This window comes from Epargyreus clarus, unplaced genomic scaffold (genome assembly GCF_041222505.1).
Source record: "Epargyreus clarus isolate Ecla_fem2 unplaced genomic scaffold, WU_Ecla_fem_2.2 ptg000029l, whole genome shotgun sequence".
NCBI lineage: Eukaryota > Metazoa > Arthropoda > Insecta > Lepidoptera > Hesperiidae > Epargyreus > Epargyreus clarus.
Window position 1 is genome coordinate 10,573,688 of NW_027332235.1, and position 25,810 is coordinate 10,599,497.

Genomic DNA, 25,810 nt, shown 5'->3' on the forward strand with positions numbered 1-25,810 from the left:
TGGTACTAAAATTCCGAGTTAAGTCATGTATTTCGAACTACCCATCCAGACTTTATGGATATTTCTGAATAGCATAGTGTTATATTTTCGGAGCTCTTCATTTTTAGTACTAAATTAAAAATTACGCCAGATATTGTTTCGAAATTATAAAAACACTACTGTTTAATTTAAATATTTAGAAATATCAGGGTTATATTCGATCTGGACGCTTTCTACACTCACAGCCCTACACTAGGATTCCCAGTGCCAAGGTCACACACAAAGACGAATACACAAACACCCAGACCCAGAACAGATATTCAAATAATTCAGTCTGTCTGGCCGGGGATAGAACCCGCGAACCCTTTGCGCGTCAGACAGGTATGGTGACCGCTCTACCACACTAGTCTTAATATATGAGATTTCACCCGCGGGTTGCGCGGGGTAGAGGTGAAATAATTATAAGCTTAATTGTCGATAAGAACCTTAACCTGTGTGTTCACACGCGAGTAGTGCGGGTGGTGTTAAGATTGTTCATCGATGGGTGTCTCAATATCAGTGGTATATTCTCACCGGGTTGTGCGGGGGGTGACCCTGCGCGGGGGGGTGCGGGCGGTGCGGGAGGCGCGGCGGGCGCGGGGGGCGGCGTGATCGCGGTCGGCACCACCTTCACATTGGCCGTCGCCGCCAACGCTATATTCTGAAATTGACATCACTGTACATTATAAAATCCGTTTGTATAATGTACACACGACACGTTTTATTAAGAAAAATATTATAAAATCAGTAAACTAAAATGCTTATAAATTTAGCCAAAAATACGCCCACAGGTTCGATATATAATGTACAAACGTCAGTAGATTTCAACTAGAGAATTAATATTAAAATAAAAAATACAACTGGTTAAAAGTGTTGTCTATGTTACTCTTAGAGTTTAATCGAATCCAACGACACCTAATATGCTAAAATCGTCTTTTGGGCTGTAGGATATGCACAAGAATAAATCATTCATGAGCATATGCAAAATGAGGACGTACAAACACTCGACAAACATTACCCTCCATAAAAATCATATTATTTCAGTAATCAATTAAATTTCAATGTAAATAATAACAATAATTTGGATTAAAATCCGAAATCGCTGACATGTGAAATAGCAGCCACTAGTGACGTCACACCTCTACATTCCACAGACAAATTAATCACCACTCTAAAGTTACCTTTTCATGTCTAACCCGTGTAGCGGGTGTAGCGGGCGCCACATAGTTCCCCGGGAACACGCCGAAGCGCTGCGCCCGCTCCGAACACCCCTTGAACCAGCCGTCGCGACATCGCTCCAACACCGTGTATACACCTGAAATTAGGGAATCCTTATTAATTTATTGTATTACAAAAGCTATATTTAAAAGGTTGTGTTGACTGTTGAGTAATGATGTCTTTTTATTGTAATTATCCATGCTGTTTAAAGCTTTGTAAAATATATTATAGTAAAACGGGTATAAAATTTAAAAACAAATATTAAATAATAATGAGAATCTTCATACTGTACTGTCTAAATTTTAATTATAATTATAATATAACATAAAAGTAGATCTTTTTACTACACTTTAAAAAAAATGGATTGTTGTTTCATTCTAAATTTTACTTAGAAAGGTTTTCTTTTCATTATCGGAATTAACACTGATTTTTGTACCACAACATATAATTTATTATTAGATCACGAACAGAAATTACAAGAACAAAATTGATTAGATCGTACATAATAAAATTGGAAATGTATACAAAATTTAATCATAATATAATTTAATATAGTACCGCCAATATTAAACGTAGACATAAGAGTAATACTCACCGCCCTTCTTAAGCTCCAACTCGTCAGGTTTCTGCGGCCGGTAGGCATACAACGCCACATACGCAGCGGGCAGCGGCCGCTCGTTGCTCCGCGAGCGTCGCCGCCGCCGCTCCGCGCCGCTCGCCGCGCCGCTCGACGCTCCGCTCGCCGCACCGCTGGATGGAGCAGCGTCTAGGAGACTTGTTGCTAGGATTTCCGCTGAATGTCTATAAGAAGGTAATATGTTATAGATCGACAAATTCACTTTACTAAAAAGGTCTCAATTCAACTGAATGAGATACAGAATATTAATATGTAGTTATAAATGTTGTAGGACCTTACTAAAAAGGCTCAATTTTTAACTGAATAAGTTTTGAGAATATGAAAATATGATTTTAAATGTTGTAGGACTTTATTAAAAAATCTCAGAGTTTAACTGAATGAGTTTGAGATTATCAATATGTGATTGTAAATGTTTTGTAGAACTTTACTAAAAAAGTCTCAAAGTTTTTAATGAGTTTCAGAGTATCAATATGTAATTTAAACAAAATTACAATTTTCCATATTTTACTTTCCATATTTTTATAAGGGTGTAGTTGTATGCAACTACACCCTTATCTACCGTTAAGTGGTATAACATGCACTTACAGAGTTCCAGCTTAATGCATTATATCAGTAATAAAGCTATAAAGCACAAAAATAGAACACCTGTCCTATCTAAAGTAGCATATGGATAGAAGTAACCACTTAACAACAACTAAACTGCATGCACATTTGTGAATTTTAACGAAACAAATGCATAAAAATATATACATATTACATACCTATTTTGTGTGTGATTTCCCTGTAGATGCGAAGACGGCGTTAAGCTATGCCTTTTCTCTCTATGATGGTGTTCCCTATGTGCTCTAGATACCATGTAGTTCCCCTCTTTCCCGTGAGAGGGCGATAATGCTGCCTGAAGCCCTAGGCCAAAGTTCAATAAGGAATCCGGCCCACTAGATCGCATCACGTTAACATTCTTCGAGGAAGAAGGTGCGTCTAATCTCGTGGGCTCAGTATTGTTTGTAGCTTCCTGGTTTTCGGTTTGATTCTGTGAGGAATTGCTCCCGCCAGATGCATTCAGTTTTGGGCTCTCTGAGGGCGGTAGGCTTACGTTTAACGATGTATTAGTAGCCGTCGAACTTTCGTTTAAACTGAGCATCGCGACTGATGTATTCAACGAGTCCTGGTTATCTTGGGCTTCCTCTGTTTGATTCTGAGCGCTATTCGAGGCTATAACTGTGGTGTTGCGCTCAGTATTGTTGTCCGGAGAGCTCGGTAAGCTTGGCTCAGCGCTCTCACAAGTACTAGTATTAGAACTAGTATTGGGCGTGGTCGTAGAACTGACACCGACAGACGGCGTGTTCATACTCGAACTAGAGTCAGAACTGACATTGTTCGAGTTGAAATTCGCTACCGAGACGGGGAAATGTTCATGCGGCCGGACATTTTGGTACGTAGTGTCGAGTTTGTGAACGGGCGTAGAGTTGTAGCTGTCGTACTTCACTGTGCGGAGTCTATCGTAGTTTTCGTTGATCCGAGACACGCTTTGCAGGCCCATGGTGCCGTGGGACTTACTGTGCATGTTCGTGAAGTTGATTAGATCCAAGGAGTGCTTCGTTTGTGTGGGTTCCATTATGTTTCTCGGTACCGCTGTAGTAGTTACTAACCCACCGTGCGATATAGTGGATACGTGTTGGTTGACAGGTTGCGGTAGTAATATTTGCGATTGTGGCGCCATCATCGTAGCTTGCGTGTTCGGTGGGTGATATGTCGGTTGGGACTGGCTCATGGTGGCCATGTTCTGGTAGTTGCCTTGTCCAGACGTGGGTGTTGATATCGACATTGGTTGGTATCTGTGGGAGTGCTGTAACAGACAGAATATGTCAGTGAGTACTATACATAAAACTAAGATAATAGAATTTTTCATGTGTTCAATTATAGTTTGTTTAATTGTAGTTCTTTTTTATTATGGTTTCAGAAAATATTATATTCAAGCATTAAATTCGGGATACAGTTACACACATTACACAAAAACACAATTTTAGGTATATGAAATTATAAAATATGATAAAACCTAAAACCAGTTGAGTTGTAGTTAAAGGCGTACTTTCAAATCAATTTTTATCTAACAGGACGTCGTTCGTATGTTAAAATCCGTCAAGCCATTTGGGCTGTAGGTGGAAACCAAGATGAATACATCCAAACAAATGCTCGACGAACATCACCCTCCACAGACAGGTAAAAACAGTTAAAATAATACCTGTTGTGCCGTGTGTTGCGTGTGGTGACGGTGGTCACGAGGCGCCTCTGGTAGCGGTGGCACAGGCCGGTTTAGAGGGGTACTGCAAATAAAACAATATATAAAAAATATAACTTATTTCCTTGTAATATACTATTGGTAAGATTATATGGAATAACTAAAAAAGGGTTAGATTAAAAAATAGAGTTTCACTTCAGAATAATACTTCTAAAACTAATGGATTAATAAAATTAATGGATCAATAATATTGAAAGTCAGCGATGATTTGACAGACTGGTTTTAAAGTGTTTGCATTATGTGTTTCTATAACATACATTCGGCTACCCTTTGATGTTTGGTTTACAAAATTGTTTACAAGTATATTTGTATAATATCAAAACCTATTATAATAAACAGATATTCAAGGTAAAGAAACATTAGTGACAAAAGTCTATAACGCTGTTGTCTTTTATAACGCAGTCAACGTCATAAGGTCAGTTTATATACATACCTGTTCATGAGCTGTCTGGCGGGCTGGTTGAGCTCGACAAAGGCTATGGGAAAGATGCCCACTCGTTGGTCTAAACGACCCTCCGCCCAATTCTCGTCCACGCGCCGATGGACGGTTATTATTGCACCTGAAAATATAATTAATAATGATTTAAACAAGTGTACACATAAATAAAATTGTCTGTTTGTAATGTCTTTTTAAGCTTTTCACTAAATGCATATGAAAGTATATACGGTACATTTAATAAAAAAAAAAAATTAGTTACTCTGTCTGTCTGTCTCTCTGTCCGTTCATTCAGGCTAATATCCGAAAATGTTACTCAGGTAGCTGATATTATAATTTATAAGGCGTAACTAAGCCTACTTTTATTTAAGAAAAAGAATTACATCGCCGCGGACAAATTAAACTCATGAAATCTCTACAGTATTGACACTTTTAATTGCTGGTGAAACCATAGGGCACTGCTCGTTAAAATATACAAAACTATATCAGATAATTTCTAAAGCAGACAAGGCATAAGAGAAAATTATTACATAAACAAAAAATATTATTTTGTCTAATACGACACGTTTAATAAATGGGACTAAAACCTGAATTGGAACTTTGATATACTCATTAAAACAGAATACAGCAACACTGCTTTTACCGCCATCAATACTGCTACAAGTCAATACTTTATATTTACTGGTTTATGTTATATTAATATAATAAAGTATCACCTTTATCGAACGCCAGACAGCCCTCCTCATCTGGCGCGGACATTCGGAAATCGTACAGAGCTTTACATAACGCCGTCGGCACTGGCAAGGGCACAACCACCTGAAAATAATCAAACAATATCTTTTGTTATTCTCCAAAATTAATTTATAGCGGTAAGAAGTAGCAATCATATACATAGTAGATACATCTGATTCTCATACTTTAGTTATTAAAAAACAATCCATCACATTTCTTGCTAACCAAAAATCGACATTTGACAATTTCTTCATACATACTTAAATTTCGACCTCTTATAGGCAAAAATTGGATACATAATCAAATAGGATAAACGAGCATGCATTCCTTCTGATTGTAAGTGGCTACTGCCGCCCTTGGACATCTATAATCAACCCCAAATAAAAGTCCTACCTGAGGTCGGCTATGCATGTGTTGCTACTGTTGCTAGTTGCTACCCCTGAGGACAAAGTTGGAAAACATCGTATAAGTATCTTTCGCTTACCAAACCCTTTCAAACCAGAACACATCAGCGCTAAAAACTGCTGTTTTTATACAGAAATAAGTGTGACGGTGGTACCGGAGTCGAACATGAGTTCTAACAGCTAAATGAATGTCACAAACCTGCACATAGGTGATGGGGAACATGCCAGTCCGGCCGGAACACTCGCCCTGGTACCAGAAGGGGTCGATCTTCTTCTGCAGGAGGATCGTTTCGCCCTTCTTGAACGAGAGGTCCCTGGAAACATAATTGAAATGAAATTAAATTTAAATATGTTTATTTTGTATAGGCCTACGGTGGCATTTACAAATTGTCAGTTACAATATTTTTTCTTAGACTACTAAAGAATCGGAACGCGACCTGAACTGAGAAAATCTGGTAAGAAACTCAGTGAGTTTGTCTTTTTTTTCCATTAAGATTACAACTCATTTTTTTTAAATGCCATCATTTTTTACATTTAATTAATAAATCACTAGTTAATGAATTCTACTATTATCTATAACTATAGTATATATAGTATCCTCCAATATAAAACTGGTAGGGTATAGACTTATATGCTGTTATGTATAATTCATAATTGTGGTATACTGTAGATATTAATAAATTCTTGGATACATAATGCATGACAGAGGACTAGATTAATACATAATCAATTCTGTTCTTACTGTAAAGAATATAGATATAACTTCAATGTTTTAGTTTATGTACTATAAAATTTATTGATATTGAAGACGTCCTGTACAGGGTGTGTTTTCAAATTTAGTTTAGTTTAGTTTGTCATTTATCATTACTTCCCAGAAATTGATCCTTATAAGCAACACTATCAAATAGTGAAATAATTTAGAGGGCGTATTTTTTTCAAAATGAACTCGTTAGATTCCCTAGAGAAAAAGAAATTTTAAAAAAGTAATGATCCAGTTTTAGGTTTTATCAAAATCGACCTTGTAACTCCTTTCAGCATTTTTCGCTAATCCTTATATAATCGTTTCGGATTTGCCTTGAAGGCCCATTTGAAAATTCACCCTGTATATTATTATGTAGTTAGTATATCAAAGTTAAAAAATACTTATTAAAATATTGTTTTATATATTATGTATAAAATACATGACTTAAAAACATAACTATTATGTGCTTAAATGTATATTTATATACGTATATAACATTTTAATTTTATCTACAGAGTGCGTGCGCTATTTTCGAATACTTGCAACCCCTACCCCATTACAGACGTGTCTAATTTTAAACCGTCCCCTTAATGCCAAGGGTATGTGTCAGCTCAGCTTTATAAATAATAGTGTTAATGTATTCTGCACTGTGGTTAGGGTAAGTATACTTGTTAATTTAATACTTCTAAATATATAATACTCTTGGGGCTGACGTAATCCTTCCACAAAAAGTAGAACTCCCCAATAGCGCCGCTAACGGTTCGATAATAGGGATGGCGATGTTTTCCGAAATATATGGATTTTTGAATCGATTCGAATCGAAGAGTGATAAATCAAGGCCCAAAGAATCGATTCCCTAAAAAAATTAATCTTCGAACTATTCCGATTTGATCCTAGCTAGCGAAAAAAAACTTCATTAGGACCAAACAATCACTGAAATCAGCAAAAAATATCTATAACACATTTGTTAATATTCAATCAACTTCGAAAATACAGTTACTGAAACAATCCGATCAATACTGGAGATCAATTAAAATTGGTCTTTTGGTGCAAAAAAATACATTCTTCGATTAATCGATCTCAGATCGCCATTCCTAATCCATAAGTATAATATTCAAACTGGTATAAAAATTGTCTTGTTTGTAATTTTGAATTCAAATGAAAAAAAGAAAACATTCCATACATACCCGGGTTCCTTAGATATAAAGTCGTACATCGCTCGGCCATGGGGCGGCAGTTGCTTGCCGTCCGTCCGAGCTGTCTGTTGGACTTGAGTCTGCGTCTAAAAAAACAAAAGATAATAAACAAATAGCTGATAAAAGTTTCTATCATACACTGTGTACGGGCTATGACCGTACATTTTGGAGCATCAGCAGATAACGTTGCGTTGATGATTTTGAGTTAGTGCGCTAATGAGCACTATATCGGTCGCGTGCTTATCTATCCTTAACTCTCATCTTAGCAATATACGTTTATACTAAATCAGTTATTTCTGTAATTCTATCTCCATGATTTACTATCATCCAAATATTATATTGGGCCACGTCTCAGTCCTTACACACTCATAGTCTCACACTAGAAGACTTTTTGACATTTACGCGAAAAGACGACATAAAGATTCAAAAGAATACGATATAGAAAACAAACATCTAAACTCATCACATATGCCTGGAGAGGAATCGAAAATGAACCCATTTGCGTGACACATGGTACATCATAACGACAATGTAATGAAACTTATTAAAAGACATAAGTCACATAATGAAACTGCTGCCTCGTTAATGAATCAATTGTAGTAATTATATGATACAGAGATGCAGACATACAGTTCATCTTATTTTAAGTAGTCACTGACAGAAACCAATTTCAAATAGGACTCCCTTCCATTTGAGATTGGTTTCCTTGGTAATGGACATGAGAATTGAGATCCATACTTGTAGCGAAAAGTACTTTGTTATGCTAAATTCTTATGTTTCCTTTGTTGAAAATTTGCATGACGCGAACTTTTATCTTTGAACAAAATATTCATAAAAACTGAGACAACGTTTCAGGAATTATCTACTGCAAAAATATAATTAAAACTATAAACTTGTCGTCTAATAGAACGATCGAACAACCGACCAATCATCCAAATCTAAGAATTAAGTTATAAAAATATCATCAACAGTTCACCTGAGAATGTCCACTCCTCGTCCGCTGACCGCTGGTCTTCCTCGGCGCGGAGTTCCTCATGCCCTCGAGGATCCTCATGAGGAGCACGTTCGGCGGCAGCTCCTCCACCTTCGTCTCCACCAGGACCCGGCACTCCGGACATCTCAGCTCCTTGTGCGACTCGACTATGACCTGATGACGAAGAGAGTAGAATTCAGTGATTTCAAAAGGTTGTTTGGTTTTTGATCATAGAGATCTACTTTGGAATATGCAAAAAAAGTTTCATAGATATATCTAAATATATAACTCAAATGTGACTAACTGACATAGTGATCTATCAACGCACAACCTAAACCACTGGATGCATCGGGCTGAAATTTGGCATGCAGATAGATGTTATGACGTAGGCATCCGCTATGAAAGGATTGTGATCAATTCTACCCCCAAGGGGATAAAATAGGGGGTGAAAATATTACTTCGTCAAGCGAGCGAAGCCGCGGGCAAAAGCTCGTTTAATATGTAACCTATTAATTAGTAAATTAATTTTAGACATTAACATAAAATATTCAGTCCTAAGAAAGTTACGAATGACTACAAAATGGAGTAGCATTTTGAAGTCAATCGCAATTTTCTTTCGTTTCTATTAAGAATCCTTCGATATTTCAATTCAGATTGAAAATAAAATGTTTATCTTGTGAAGTCCTGTCGAAATCGATTTAGAAACAGGTAAACAAACGGACGAAAATCTTGTAGACTTGAATTCATTTTTTTGGATCAAACAAAATGCAAAAACTAACATATTTATTTTCGTTTACCAAATATCTGACACTTCAATTTCAATCTATTTCTTTACATTTATATCGCAGTCATTTAAGATAAATATTTTTTATATAAATTTACCCCTATGACTTTTTTATTGTTGCCACCGACCCACCACATCGCTTACACTTAAAAGGTCAATTTAAACCACCGGCTAAGACCCTTCCGAAGTTAATTGACCCTTCAGTGGGTAGAGTGATCGCATCGCGAATGCAAATATACGCCCACAATTCAAGACATAGTAATTACTTCAGATAACTAACCGTAATCGACTTGCACTGCTATAAAATTTACTATGTTGGTGGTGTACAAATAAAGAGTATTTGTTGTTGTTGTTGTTGTATGTTGGTATTTGTTTCCTTTCACTCAAGTTTTTACTGTGGTAAAGCCCTTCGTGATTTGAATAAGAATATATAACCGCTGTATCTATTTGTAGGGTAAAGTAGACAAACACTACCGCTGCATCTAAATGAAGGGGGTAGACATATGAGGCGATCTATCTTTGTCCTGAGCGGTAGTAATAACACATCTGTGTTTTATTGTCATAATATTGAAGTAACATAGGAATTTGCTGAACTGCTGCTATAATCATAATCTTTATTTGCTAAATAAGGTAAACTGGGTGTTGAGACAAAGTATAATATCCTCTTATTTTGCCTTTTAAGGCGTGCAAATATACAGTCGTTAATCATGTGTCATTGGTCATTTATATGAAACCTTAGATAAGATTCAGATAAGGTCTCCCTTACCAAACCCTTCAAACCAGAACACAGTGGCACTTCACATTGCTAGAAATAGATGTAGTGCGATGGTGCCTCCAGGGACGAACACAAAGGGTCTGCAATATTCTACATGTCATTACTTTTATACGTGAAATGTACGTAGGATACTTGTATTTTGCAGTTGAATTGAAAGTCAAAATTGGAATTTTACCTCGACCTTCAATATAAATATCGTCTGACTTGTTTTTCTCGGCACCGCTGAAATCTCATTGTTTTCAGTTGCTTAAAAACAAAGCAATTTCCATTCAATTAACTTCTGTTTGGTTAAATTACGTTAGGCTTGCTTTGCAGAACTGATTTACGAAATTGAACGGCGCTTTGAGAAAACTTATAGTTAACTTACAATAACCATTCGTAAAGTAGTAAATATAATGCTTAAATTACTACTTCAAAAATATCTCCCTGAAATTGTTTTGTTTATTATCCCTGAGAACAAAATTTGAACACTTCATGTCTCAAAATCTCGCTCGCATACCACGCTCGTCTTCCTAATACAGCGGTGCAATAATTTTCTTTATAGCACTCTGTGACCTAAACCCAATGCGGGTTGAAGAAGAAACCCAATTAACTTCACGCCGTGCAATAATATGCAACTTAGGTCACGCGTATCGTAATGTACTATTTTATAACATTCAAGAAACAAATCCATCCATCTGATGGTGGTCACTGCCGCCTATGGCCTAGGGCCATCTGTAATTGACTCCATATAGAAAGGCGCCGATCACTAATACTTTGCTACTCCTATGGACTAGGACATTCGCCATAAAGTCCGGAGGCATAAATAAGTCAGCCGGCATCCACATCCTTTCATTATAACACAGGAACTACTTCACAAAGAAGGTGAAGGGATGATTTTTGAAGGTGGTAGAACCCTTTGCAGTTCGACTCCGGCGACCACCGCCACACCTATTTCTACCTCATAACAGCAGTGTTAAACGCTGCTGTGTTCTGGTTTGAAGGGTATGGTAGGTTCCACCTTAGTTCTCAGGGGTACCGGCGCATCTGTGGCCTACCTCAGGGAAGGATATCTAATTCTATCTGGGGTTGATTATAGATGACCATGGGCGGCAATAGCGACTTACAACTAGGTGGACTACACGCTCGTCTGCTACTTCTATATTATATAAAAGCCAGCATCCACATCCTCCCATTATAACTCAGGTACTGCTTCACACTCCAAACAGACACTTGACAAACGCTATTCTAGCCACATATTTGTAATGGAGACACACATCAATATTTATCCCGAATAGCAAAAGACGCAAGCACGTCTCGATAATGTCACAGGTCAATGTATCAGCGATCAGATCAAAGGTCGACCTGTCAGGGTGTGTCGGGCTGCGGGCGTGGGCGAGGGCGGGGTGCGGGGCGCGGGGTGCAACAAACTCTATTTGGATAGGTGCCTTCGTTATTTTTCCACACTTTTCATCTTAAATATGTAAATTATCATTTTAGACGTCGTACACAATGCGTTTCAGTGGCGGTTATTATTTTTGAACGATTCAAAAGATTAGCTCATTTCTAGAATTGGAGTTGGTTAGCTATAGGATATAGGAATTATTCATGAAAAAAAATAGTATAACAAAATTATTAAAACTGTATTTGGTTAGCAGCTAATATTTTTATACTTTTAAAAGTTGTATTATATGGATCTAAAAGATTAACTATACTATTTCACACTTTCCGTTGAGCAGATACCTTTTAACGTCTACAGAAACAAGACTTCCTATAAAAGAAAGTTATATGTAATAAGAAATCTATAATTTTTGCACCAACAAAAATCGGAGACAGATCGATAACTTTTGAACTTGATCTCAGGTTGATGTTCAAAGGCGCGATTAGTACTCTCTACCTGGTAACATGTTACAGCAATGTGAACACGCCCTTACGTTTCAAACGTGTGTTACCAGCCACGCCCCCGTTCATCCCCGCCAGTTGAACGCACCGACGGAATGAGGGTTGACTCGAACTACGCTTTGATACGCGGTTAACGATAGATTAACTCTTTAACATCAAGTTTTTTGGACAACCCTATCAAATACTTGATCTATCATCCTTTAAGTTAAATTGCCCAAGTTAAAGTGTTATGGTTAACTTATTTTGCTTAATGTTTGGTATATTTATAAGTTAAACCACCCAAGTTAATGGTTAGATTCATTTTACTTTACGTTTGTGTATATTTATTTAGTTTTAAATTTGATTTTATTAACATTATATTAATTAAGTATGGTAAACTCTATTTTCTATCTAATCGAATAAGTAAAAAGTAACGGACCCCATCTGATGTTACGCGGTTATTATAGCTCACAGACATCTGTAACCAAACCCAGATAGGAGTCCTAGCTGAGGTCGGTCACAGATTGCTATTCCTGAGGACTAAGTTTGAACATATCTTCTTACACCTTTCAAACCAAAATACAACAGCGCTTCACTGCAGTTATAAAGTACAAAACGGGGTGTAATCGACCTACGAAGGGTTTTACCGAATTAGATACTTAAATAGTTGTTGCAGGAAATAAACACTCGACAAAAAATAACAAATAACACCTTGACTCATATAAATTTCCAATGACAGATTGATAAGATAGGTAGCAATATTACAAAGATTATCACTGATATTTATCATTACCATGAGGTAATTAGTTTCACATTTTTCGTCAGGAAGCTATTTTATATTTTACATAAAAAAACGCATGTACATGTGTATGTACAAAACACACACATGTTTTGTTGTTAATCCATTGGTGTCCCACTGCTGAGGAAGTGCGACTTTGTAGACCACAAACATCTTTGAGAACTTTGCCTTATAATCGAACCTCGGAAACCTCGATTGAAAGGTCAAGTTTCAACCGCCAAGCTAGCCGCTTGTCTATCATATAAATTCGGATAGCATATCTTTGTATGGATTATAGCAAAAATAAATTATTTTATGACAATATTTAAAATTTTATAAACTACTAAGCCGATTTTCATAAAACATAGTAAAATAGATAATAGTTTACTGGCAGTAATAAGTAAGCGGATACATGACATTTTGAAGGTGGTAGAACCCTTTTTGGTTCGACTCCGGCGGCACCACCGCCACACCTACTTCTACCTAATAACAACAGTGTTAGGCGCTGCTGTGGTTTCGGTTAACGGCGCATCTGTGGCCGACCTCAGGTAGGAACATCTTATCTTATCTGTGGTTGATTACACATGTCCATGGGCGGCAGTAGCCACTTACCATCAGGTGGACTGCATGCTCGTCTACTACTCTTACATTATAAAAAAATAAATACATACAGTAACATTATACTCTAGATATAGGACACTTAAGTGCAAATCTAATAGTCAAATAATTGAGAACGAAGAAAGGCCGCATACTAAAGCTAGTCCAAATGATAGAATAGTAAACAAAACTAATAACCAACACTGGTAGGTAAGTACTTATCTGGATGTACCACTTTCAACGACGTAATTGAAAACTTTATCGTCTCAAACTCCCTGATAAGACAACGAACTTATCTAGCGAAATGTGAAATTTAATAACATGGTAATTTCTTGGTCGAAGGAGAAAATTTGGTTTGAACATGGATTTTTAAGGGATTTTCGCGAGAAACTTTGGAGTAATGATATCAGACGGACATAGTATCCAAAACATAACAATATCACTTACTTAATATATGTAGGAGTTTAGCATCTTAAGATGCCAATCAATGGGAAAGCATTGAGTAAACTAAGGAATGATTATAAAAACAAAAACCGACTGCTTAAAATTAAAACCAATATTCACTCCCAGAATCTAGTCGAACCCAACGACACCTCATAGGTTAAAATACTTCAAGCCGTTTGGAATGCTAGACATACCAACGAAAAACATTACCTTCCGCAAAATAGTTGTAGATATTTTGTTTCGTATCCATACCTATGACCCAGAATATAATAGCACGTAAAACTACTTTAAAAGCAGTTATACGAGTAAATAACACTTAAAGGGCAGAAATAGGTATTTTAAAATGTTTGTGCCTGAAGGTTTCTGAAGCTTTAATAAAATCTGCCTTAGTACACTTAACGCGGCCTCATTTCATAAAAAGTTTATGATATTATAACAAACATTAGCGACCGAAATATTAATTTAGAACGTACATTACGTTGTTAGTGTGAAAACCGAAGTTTCAGTTTCGGCAAAGATTCGGACATATTTTCTAGTTTTAATTCGATTAGCAATAAAAGCGTGTTTTTTTAACTATTATTTATTTTTGATTTTTTATTCCGTGACAAACTTATAAATTAGGAAATTAATTCATCTAATAAGGATAATGGGAAACTGTTATCTAATTATTACATTGTCATCGATCCTTGATACGTGAACCAAGTTTCAAATTAATGAGAGTTGTAGAAATTGGTGAAAATTGAGCTCAAAGATTCCGTTACATACATACATATATACATACAACCCAAGCTAATAAAAGCGTGTTAAAAATAGATATCGGTTAATTTCAATTTCGACCAAAACTCCGCCTTTAAATTCTAGGGAATTGAGTAAATTTTCATAATTCGGTTTTGGCCAAAACTAGGTCGAAAATCGAAGCTTTGTATTCGGTTGCGACCAAAAATAACAGTTTTAACCTGTCACTAGTAATTAGTAAGATATCGCAAAGTTCAAAGTACGATCGATTCCTATTTAGAAACTGGAGGAGCTAGTCAATAAATAGCCCTCAATTGACGTGACCCTTCCATATTAATAGAACACTGAAGTCATTTATTGGCCATGTCTGTCAGATAGCATCCTGTAGATTACTGGAATGTTATAATTAAAACGATAAAATAATGTAGCTTTGATTATCCACACAAAGAATTCTAATACACACCTCAATTAAAGTAAAAAGTTTTGATTAAACTTAGCTTCAATTGAAATATTTAAAAGTCTCAATTAACTTTACGAGTTTATCAACGAAATGTAAGTATGGTATTGCGTGCCTGGTCAGAATTCGAATTTCTGAGTTACAAATTTGTAAATGTAAATTTCGTAGGACTAAATTCGAACATATGCATTATGCATGGGTCCTTGGATGCTATCCTTTATGATGACAAATGATAATTTATACACTTATATATCAAAAAGACTCTGATAAGCTAATGACTAAGCTCTAGTACTTAAACTTAAAGAGACATGATAAAGAAAGAAATGCAGGAAACATTGCACTTTGTCCACATCTAAATTTATCATTCAAGTCAAAATATCCAAATGAAGTCGTAAGTTTCAAAACGAAATCCAAAAAGCAGCTGGCATGTGACGCGTGTCAGCCAACAACAGTAAGGGACTGTCTATTTATAAACCGTACTCAAAATACGTCGCAAGTGCATCGCTTCGAGTAAGTAGGACAATTAGTGATCGATACAATGTCGGGTGGTCGTTCGGCGAAGCTGCGGACAATCGACAAAATTCCATATTCCAAATTCGCTGAAGAGACACATCGGTAATTGTGGGAATATGACGTAAAAAGGAAAATTGATTTTCTATATTAGAGGCATTCCATTAACGAACAAGATCAAAATTAAACTTGCTAATATTTAAACCAGAATTTCATACACTTTAACATGTTTAGGAGTTTGGATTTGGACAAATATATGGCTACGTCAGAAATAAATGAGTATAATAGACAATACGAATATTTTAAAAAAAATCCCTCACAATATTAATAAATAAGTTCTACTATTTCTAAACAATTTAAGATATTTTAAAGATGCATTCGGCGAAAATTTACAGCAGAGTTCCGTTTATAACGGCTAAACGATATGTTTCTTGTCATTTTGGACGTTAACGACGATGCTCGCGCCAAGTTTTTGGGAGAAACAGAATATTAAACGCGGGAAAATTTATTTTAAATGGTTCCGAATATAGATATACTTGTAGCTCGTTGAAAAATGAAAAATGACCGAACCGGGGTACATCCTTTGTCGATAAGGTAAAGAGTAGGAAGGATGGAATGGCAAAGAGAGATTTAATTGTTTCCGCAGATCAAAGATGCCTTGATACATAAATGGCTTATGGAGAAATTGGTGTACGATTCAAAGATGTAAAATGTCAAATTCGTGTTCATATTCAGTATTTTAGCATAAAACAATTGATTGTTAACTCAAATCTTTTCCTTTCAGAAGATCGTTTGTTTTGCATCTTTCAAAGTTCCAAAAACCAGACACAAGTAGCCACTGAGTAAAGTTATCGGTGGATGCAACATATTTGACACATTTCGCACTTATGTTAGAGAATCGTGACCGGGGAACACGGTATGTTAACACCCAAAATCTGTTAATTGTCTGAGAAAATGCCTTGGCTTACCTTTCTTAAGCTTGAACTTCAAACATGAAACGGATGAACAGTTAGCCGATGTTAAATCTAAGGTAGCATTTGTAGAAAGGTATGTTTTTTTCATTGAACATCTTAAGAACTGACCAGACGCACCTTGCTAACGTAGTGTTTTATGACTTCTATGTAATTGATTGACTTTAATTATATTAATTAAATAATGTTAAAAATTACAGTCACAACTGCGTTTTTTAAAATATAGGCGGTTCCAGTCATCTACTTTTCATTGCTACGAACTAAATACAGCTCATAAAATATTCTGTGTGATCTGACTTACAGATAATAATAAGCGAGACCATAAGCTTAACGTGTCCTTCGAAGCATGGAAGCTCAAAATGAGCCATTAGCGGTCACTCACGTGTCTGCTTACATTCTAAAAAGTATATAGGGCATAATTACCAAATAAAGCTTGATTATTTATAATATGCTGATTGATTACTTTCTATCAGTCTATTATTAATTCGGGTCAATGCGATCAGGCGACTTTGAAGTTCCCGACGCGTGCGACACATCGTTTCGACAGCGATAATCTTGACATACTAATACGCTAATGCTTTAGATACATAATCATAATATACATATCGTTGTGTCGACGTGTGCCTTTCATATTACGGTAGTTATTTAGGAGTTTAGAGGAAAATTGCGATTATGTTCTTCAATAATTTATATATGATTTGTTGTTACAAATCTATCAGACTTTTGAGGTCTATTGCTTCGCCTGTTAGGCATAGTTCTCTTCTAATAATAACCTAAGCCTTTTGTTCCAAACTTTTCCCATTTTTTCCGGTTACCGATCTATAGAAATTTACTCATAAAAGAGAAAATCTATTGACACAAAGTTTACTGGCACAGTGCGACCAGATATAAGATAATTTAGCATTATGCAAAGAATTAATTTTTTTGCTCAGATATATCTCAGATATCATTTTGCTCAGTTAAAAAGTAAAATTGATTCTTTTGTGTTATTTGGACAAATTTACTAAAACCTTTATTTGAATATGGCCAATTGCATGCAGATTGGACCGATATGCCTACCTAAAAGTACCTACGTTTTGATTTCAAACCGAGCATATGCAACATCAAATAGTTTGGCACTACGTAATCATTTAATTAAAATTATTCTATGATAAGCCCACACATATTACCGTTGATCGATTGTCTTATGACTCACATTCAAATTAAATGCCAAAGGTTGCAGTGTCCCTACGCAGGTAAGAGGAGGTCACATCGAGTATGTACTATTGGGCCCCCTCTCTTTTCCTAGTACTTTGGCAAATTATTTTTTTATAGAGGTGATAGTAAATTCAATATGTTAACATACTTGTACTTTTATGTTTTCAGTATATAATTTTCCCTTAAAAATAATATAACATTTTAAATTTCATTTATGTACATTTTAATGTACATAAATGTGAAATTTAAAATGTATATATATATTCCTTAAAAGCTATAGGCACAAAAAATCCATAACTTGCTAATCATAATCAGTGTCTCCACATGTACTAAAAGAAATCTATCAGAATATCTTCAAAATAAAAATAAACAATTATTAGGCAAGAACCTGTTTCAGTGCAATAATACTTACACCATATATGCACATAGCACCTATTGTTTGCACGATCGCCTTATACGGCCGAATGCATTGTGATGTTGTTTTCGAGATCCTGTTATTGTCGCGTTCTTAAGAAGCCCGCTTAGTCACCAAACCGCCAAAGCACCCAGATATTATGGCTCAATAAAAATCGTGTACTGTCTTGGACATTTATGTCAGTGATGCCCAAATTTCTGGCCAAGAGGGTGATTTTTTTAATCTATTTATTTCGGACATTTTATCGCAATAATCAAATGAAAGAAACATATACTTTAATTTCACTAACAGGGGTTTTAAGTACAATGTATGTAAATAGTAACAAAATATGGACTCTCTAAATTCAATGGAATTAAAAAAATAAGCTTTGCAATGAGTTTGACAATATAGGTAGGCAAACATTGATATATTTCGAAATTTGGTAGGCGAAAATGGCTAATATTGATTTATTACTAACGGGAATGAGATCTCGCCTTGACAATATATCTCGTCAAATATTTGAGTACCGCTGCGCCTATCACATTAACTACAATGACCGCCTACAACAATTGGGTTTCAACGCCCACCCTACAAATAAATATAAATACACATGTTAGTATCACTTACATTAAGTCTAATTTATTAGCACTCGTTGTCATCCATTACTGTCCCACGGCTAGGCACAGTCTCCTCTTAGAATGATAAGGATTAGGCCATAGTTTGGCTAAATGCGTATTGGTAGACTTTCCTTTCAGAACTTTTTTAAGATCTCTCAGGTATGCAGGTTTCGTCGCGATGTATTCCTTCAACGTTAAAGCAAGCAATAATTAACTTCTAATACACACATAACTTACCCGAGTCGAACCTTGGACTTCTCGATCGAGATGCTTTGAACCACTAGGCTATCACGTCTTTCATTAGCACTCAGTGTTATATAACTTGTGGCTGTCATTATCAGAGTTGTATGGGTGTTTATGATTAAACTGTCAAATGTATACGTCCCATATGCATAGGGGCGGCGTAGGGTGAATACGTAACGAGACCATGTGATGGTAACGGTAACTATAAGCCGTATAAAATATGTATGTAATGATTCACAGGACACAGTAAGTTCTGGTTTATTTATTAAGTCCCTTTTAATTTATTATGTACATATTAAACTAGGTTTTACTCGCGGCTTCGTTCGCGGTAGAAGGTTTTTATCTACCTCTCAAGAACTATGAGTATATGCTGCTGCCCATGGACCAACTCAAAATAGAGCAGTTCTACCAGGTTCGACCGCTACCTCAGCCACACCTAATTCTAGTGGGAAGCAGTTTCGTGTTTCGGTGAAAATATTTGGATGCTAGCTACATTTGAGGCGATCATATTAGTCTTCAGAGGGAACGCATCTACTAATATTATCAGGTAAACCCTGGTAATTATATGGTGCTGGCCACATATGATATCCATAGGTGCCAGTAACCTTTAGATGGACTGAAAGCTCATTTGCTACTTCAATCCTATAGTCTGATTCATAATTAGGTGTCCAAAATGTAAATAAAGGTGTTGACCTATCAAGAAAATACGTTTCAAATGGTAGTTTCCTATTTTTGACGATAAAAGTAATACAACAATAATAAAATAATAATCTAAATAAATTAAGATCAATTCACATTTTCTAATATTTATATTACCTCAATTCCGTTCCATACAGTAATAATAATAAAAAACAAGGTTTATGGTAGAAAATTAAAATGTGATATTGGTAACACAATCGGAATCCAAAACATTTCTTGAGCCGTCATTTTTAAGTTTCGTAGCTGATGTTATTCATTTTTTGTTTTCTCGTTTTATAGAGCGTTTGTTAAATTGTATGTAGTTGTTAAAGTTTTCGTTTTTTGTTGAGTTTGTTAAAGTTTTTGTTTCTTGTTAATTTTGACAGTGACATTTCTTTGTTTACATTTTGGACACCTAATTGTGAATCAGACTATATATAAAAACCTATGTCAAAGTAATGGGTTATATTATGGTTATATTAAAAAAGAGGTAGACTGTTTTCGCTCTAGGTAATATTAAGACATCCTCCCTGGAGAACGTATACGCGACACACACATTAAATATTCAAAGTATGGACCTATGGAGTTCATGTATTAGCCGACAACCAAGCTTGGGGCGTGATGCCTTGAAATTTTAAGGAGTTTAGTCTAGACACTCCATAAAATTATTGTAAAGGTATATTCGTTTTATTACTTCATATGAAGGTTATAGGTTTTCGCTTATGTTTTGGTGATGACCTGCGTTTTCGAGTTACGATACCGATCAAGACACAGTGGGTTCCGTGTTCGATCCTCGGCGAGACAGATATTTAAATGTTGAATATAGATTTAGGGTATTGTGTATTTGTCTTGTGTGTTTCATTGCACTCACGACACAATGTAGAAAGCGTTAAGATTGGAAAAATCATAATTTCAAAAACTATTCCTGGGCATCGAACCAGATACCTTCGGCTAAACTGCTATCCTAACCACTGCGCCACAAGATACAACAGACTACAGGAACTGATTTCTTCATTCATAAACGTTAATAGCCAAGGCGGAAGGTAAGTTTGTTTATAAAAACAATTAAATAGGAAGGGCCAGTATTGAGATAGGGGAGCGGCTTGGTACCTAATAAGTAGGGGTACCATAATTTGAGTCACAAATTTTCGGATAATCAAATAGCAGGAAATAAACGAAAGTGTTTGCGAGAATTATCTGAAAGAGTAAAACGGAAAAAATATATTAAATTAAGTTACAACTATAAAGAAAACATTTAGTATGATAAATGTCTACATTTATGTAAGACCTACGATTTACTACGACGTGAATTTATTCTGAGTATAAATGGAATAGAGAATAAATTAAGTTTTTGCATTCTGCACTCGTCATAAATTATTTAGCATTGATTAAACGGTAACGAAAAACATAGCGAGAAAAACTACATGCTCGATTGTTCATATTGTTAAAATATTATGGCGATTTGGCCTAATCCCTCTTCATATTAAAAAAAAAGTACTCGGCAGCGAGATATTAATGTGAAGATGACTATGCCCTAAGCCCTCCTTTCTAAAAGTGCCGTAGTCAGCATTGAACTAGCAATAGGATGCAACAGAACCGGTTTCCAGATTCTTTACATAATCTTAAATTATTGATCATTATGGAAAACTTTACGAAAAAACATACACCCTCAATACTTGTTCATTATTGCTGTAAAGTCAGCATTAAACTAGCAATAAGATGCAACTTTCGATTGGCGCGTCCTTCAAAGCCCAACAAACAGGACGTCCCACCTGCCCCGGTCTCATTGCCACCCCAGCCATGAGTCAATCAAGCGTACATACGTGAGTCAAAGCAAATGTCCGCCCGTTTAGATTAGACGAAGCAGTAAACTAGTGTTTATTTACGGCGCCGGAGGATGGGGCTGCTACTGCAGGATGCGAACGTACCGACAGAGAGATCTTTCAGTCGAACAGTACACGAAAATAATTATGTACGTATGATGGCATGGATACTTCCATACGCAACAGTTTTACTTATGTCACAAGTATACCATACATACAATAAAATTGACATTCTTGTGCAATAACTGAGTTTCTTTTATTCATACATTTTAAGTGAAACTTTCACTATGCAGATAATGTTACTCCCTTAAATCCTTAGGATTTTGAATTCCCGGCGTTTTTTCTCAGGTCTCGGAAATTCTCGACCACAATAGCCCATAGATTCCCGAGAACTAGAGATTTTGAAACGTTATGTTTTCTACGGCTTCAAACATTTTAAACCTTATTTTTTGGCATGACTCATTACAGCGCTAGTCTCTAGATCAATTCGATTTGTTTAGGGCATCATAGGATCGCGAAATGATACTATACCACGACAAAAATCTCCCCGAAAGTGAGTAGGTAATATTATTACTCATTACATCAGGTATGCCGGTTTTAAAATCAATATCGAACATTATTACCGAGGGTTTTATCTATCCCACCGGAATGGTACTTTTTCCGGGATAAAATGTTTCCTATGCTTTATATGTCCTTTTCTGATCTGACAACGTATGTACAAATATCATGACAATCTATACTAATATTATAAAGAGGAAAACTTTGTTTGTTTGTTTGATTGTAATGAAAAGGCTGAAAAAATACTGGACCGATTTTAAAAATTCTTTCACCGCACGAAAGCTACATTATCCACGAGTAACATAGGTATTATTTTATATGAAATATATTTGATAAATAGATTTTGAGGCGGTACAAAGTTTGCCAGGTCAGCTAGTCGGTTATATATTTAAGGCGTGAAAGTGTAGTAAACAAACAATTTTACATTCGGATTTATAATATTAGGTAGAATTAGATTTAAACATCCTATGATCTTTAAACATGCCGTTTATCGCGTCGTAGGATAACTATTTTAACGTTATAATTACAATGCTGAATGCTGCTGTATTCTGACTTAAAGGGTGAGGTAACGCAGACAAGGCTCCAACTCAGTCCTCAAAACTATTTTTATTACATTTATACATTTTTATTACGTACATTATTTTAACACATAAACATTGACTAGCTAGCCCATTCATATCTACAACAGACGACTCGTCAAGCATTTACTTGTCAAAAAATTATCTTCAATGAATTATTTCCGCGGGTGTACCTCGCCGCGCCCGTTCATAGTGGCCGCCCTAGTTTGAGAGCAGAGAGGAGCTAGGTTTAATGCTATGTAGGACACATAGTATTGGTAATGATAATATTAGATCTTTTTTTATAAAATTATTGTAATGAGGGTCCAAAGTTGTTCTTTAATACAAGTACCAAAGGAGTATGCAGTCAACCTCAGCGTTAATGGTAATTTTTGCCAAAACATTTATAATCAACCTCAAAATGACTGCAGGCTTATCAAAGTCGTCTACAAGCACGTTGCTACCCGTGAGAACTCAATTGGAATGCCTCGTGTGTATCTTAAACACAACACCATTCTTACCGAACCAACTGTTCGACCACGGCAAACTGGCCGTATATGATTCTCGTGTATATTTTTTAGAATATTTTAAGTGCTTTAAAACCGCCATAGCTACTTAGAACTAATTTCTCTATTTTAACCATATTCCCTAATTTGTCTATCTTTTTCAATGTTCGACTTCCCTTTCCGACCAATTACAGTGAAACGCTAGACTAACAATATCTTACGAGATATTTCTGCTTACATTTAAGATAAAATTTAAATTTACAAATAAATTAATATATTACAGTAGAATAGCAGTGTAAAGTATGAAACTGCTAATAAAACAATACCTCTGACTATATCTCACCTTCAAACATTTGAGACAGAAAGTGTGTTGGCACGGCAACACACGGGAGGATGTGTCAAGCCTCTCCAGACAAACTGAACACTCCAGGAGGTCATTGAGCAGACCCTCATCCATGCCGGTCAGGATCCTGAAACAATGTACACAATCATGTTAATAATCAACATTATTATTTAAAACTGATTATATATATAAACAAAGTTAAATGTAAATATCTTATCATAATACAGGATTAGGTACATAATTATTATTACCAGAGCTTGAAAGCAACATTTTCACTTTTTTTAACAGTAATTAGTGGCTTTAACTTCATTTGATTTCATGTAGTTTTATTTCATGAAAATCTATTATTATGAAAATATAATATAATTATTATGGTCCTAAAAATAACCTTAATAAGTTGAACATAACAATGTAAATTTTTAGAGAACAAAATGTCCGCTTATGAATGATTTTAAATATTAGACCACAAATAATTGTTAATATGCGAAATGTTTAAATTAATGAATGGTGGGAACTTGACTGCCAAATGAATATGACAAAATAGTCTTTAGGGAAAAAGAAATTTTAAAAAGTAATGACACAGTTTTAGGTTTCCATGTGTAGTGTAGTGTGCATGTGTACAAATCACCTTATTGAACAAGAACAAGTTATAGAGGTCCAATTTTATGATTCACTTATTCAACAAAAATAATTTCCCTTCATATTTTTTCAAGGTCCTATACGAAACCTTTATATGGTCACTTGTGTCTGTCTATAACCAATTTTTATTGTAAATCTGTGTACACAATACTTTATAAATATTTTATCAAGAACAATCAAGACAAATCAATTTTTTTTATTCAAAATATGTTCTTTGCAGAGCACTTTTTGAATGTCATTAAGTCTACCACCACTTCACTAGGTGTTTCGTTATGGAGAAGAAGTGGCGAAAGAAACTCAATAATACACATCTTTTTAAAAAAAAATGTTTTTTTACAATGCCAAACTTAACCTAATGATACATGTGGAGCGGCAACTACTTCAGACAACACGGTTATATATTATACCCACTCTCCGACATAAACTAATGGTATTTACTATTTACAAATATATACCTTACAAATGTAACAAATAAGTCAATTCCATATAATTCCTTATTCATACCATATTTAAGATTTTTGCAAGTTATGATGAATATGAATTATTGTAACCAGCTTGATGTTGAAGTTTGATGTTTTTGAAAAGTCATGGTTTATATATGAATGACTAATAAACCTAAGTGCATTCAATTTTTAGAGGTAAGTATATGATTTCCTGGAATCATCCAGGAAACCATATATGGTACCATATAAGTGATCAACCTGTTTCAATCATAAATAATATATATCTATTTCTTTATAAAATTGACGTAGCTAATTTCCTTGCAGTCCATCTGATGGTATTGGTATTGCCGCCCATTGATATAAGTATCCCAGATAAGATTGGATTTCTACCTGAGGTTTATAACAGATGTGTTGTTACCCCTCTGCTCTAAGTTGTAAGAACTTGGATAAGTATACCTTAATACAACCATTAAAGCACAACACAGCAGCACTTAAGACTGTTGTTATTAGGCAGAAATAGGTATGATTGTGGTGCTGCCGGAGTCGAACCACAAAAAGTTCTACCACTAGCAAAAATAAACATGCATTTTCAGTTGTTTAAAGTTTATTATTTATCATGGGTCCAGAAAAAAACATTTTTTAATATACTGATACATATATTTGTAAATACTTTATGTTACTATATTTTGCATACTAAATTTAGTTCTCATGGTCAAACATGAGGACATAAAGGGCATTGGGGACACTTTGGTGTTATTTTAACTGTATTACATGTTCTGATAAAGATAACCATATTTTAAGTTTGGTACATTATCATATCCTTTGCAGAATGGTTCCCAGATTAGTAGTGTGTGTTTTCTCTCTGTGTTTTAATAGAACAATTATGTAATTTATGGAACATACAAGTAACATATACTCTTATCAAGTGATTTGAACACACAATGTAAGGGAGTCATCCATCAGGGAGTCAGGGAGCCAGTAAAAAATAATAGGTATAAGGTTAACAAACATTAATAACAACATAAAGTTTAAAAAAGGATTTTTACTAAAAATATATGTATTTCATTACTTAATATTAATAAGAAACTTAACTACTATAAATTCTTGTGCACATATGATATTTGTAACATAATAAAATAGAGGAAAGAGTAAGCGTATGAGGTTACAAATAATTACACATGTAGAGGGGTATGTGCCAAGGAATAGGTTGTCAAACACTGCATAATAGGAAATAAAATCTTTTCCT

General features: G+C 35.3%; 1 protein-coding gene across 1 annotated transcript in view; it reads right to left on the bottom strand.

Moving 5' to 3' along the window:
• Positions 1–25,810, bottom strand: part of POSH (SH3 domain containing ring finger posh) — a 33,827-nt gene that overhangs the window by 6,241 nt on the left and 1,776 nt on the right. Inside the window, exons 2-12 of the mRNA XM_073089151.1 lie at positions 23,483–23,609; positions 8,659–8,829; positions 7,674–7,768; positions 5,944–6,058; positions 5,325–5,424; positions 4,606–4,732; positions 4,116–4,197; positions 2,635–3,719; positions 1,832–2,037; positions 1,200–1,333; positions 553–679 (exon numbers count right to left, since the gene is read on the bottom strand). Coding sequence (XP_072945252.1) covers positions 553–679; positions 1,200–1,333; positions 1,832–2,037; positions 2,635–3,719; positions 4,116–4,197; positions 4,606–4,732; positions 5,325–5,424; positions 5,944–6,058; positions 7,674–7,768; positions 8,659–8,829; positions 23,483–23,596 — 2,356 coding nt within the window. The 5' untranslated portion in view covers positions 23,597–23,609. The remainder of the gene's footprint in view (positions 1–552; positions 680–1,199; positions 1,334–1,831; positions 2,038–2,634; positions 3,720–4,115; positions 4,198–4,605; positions 4,733–5,324; positions 5,425–5,943; positions 6,059–7,673; positions 7,769–8,658; positions 8,830–23,482; positions 23,610–25,810) is intronic.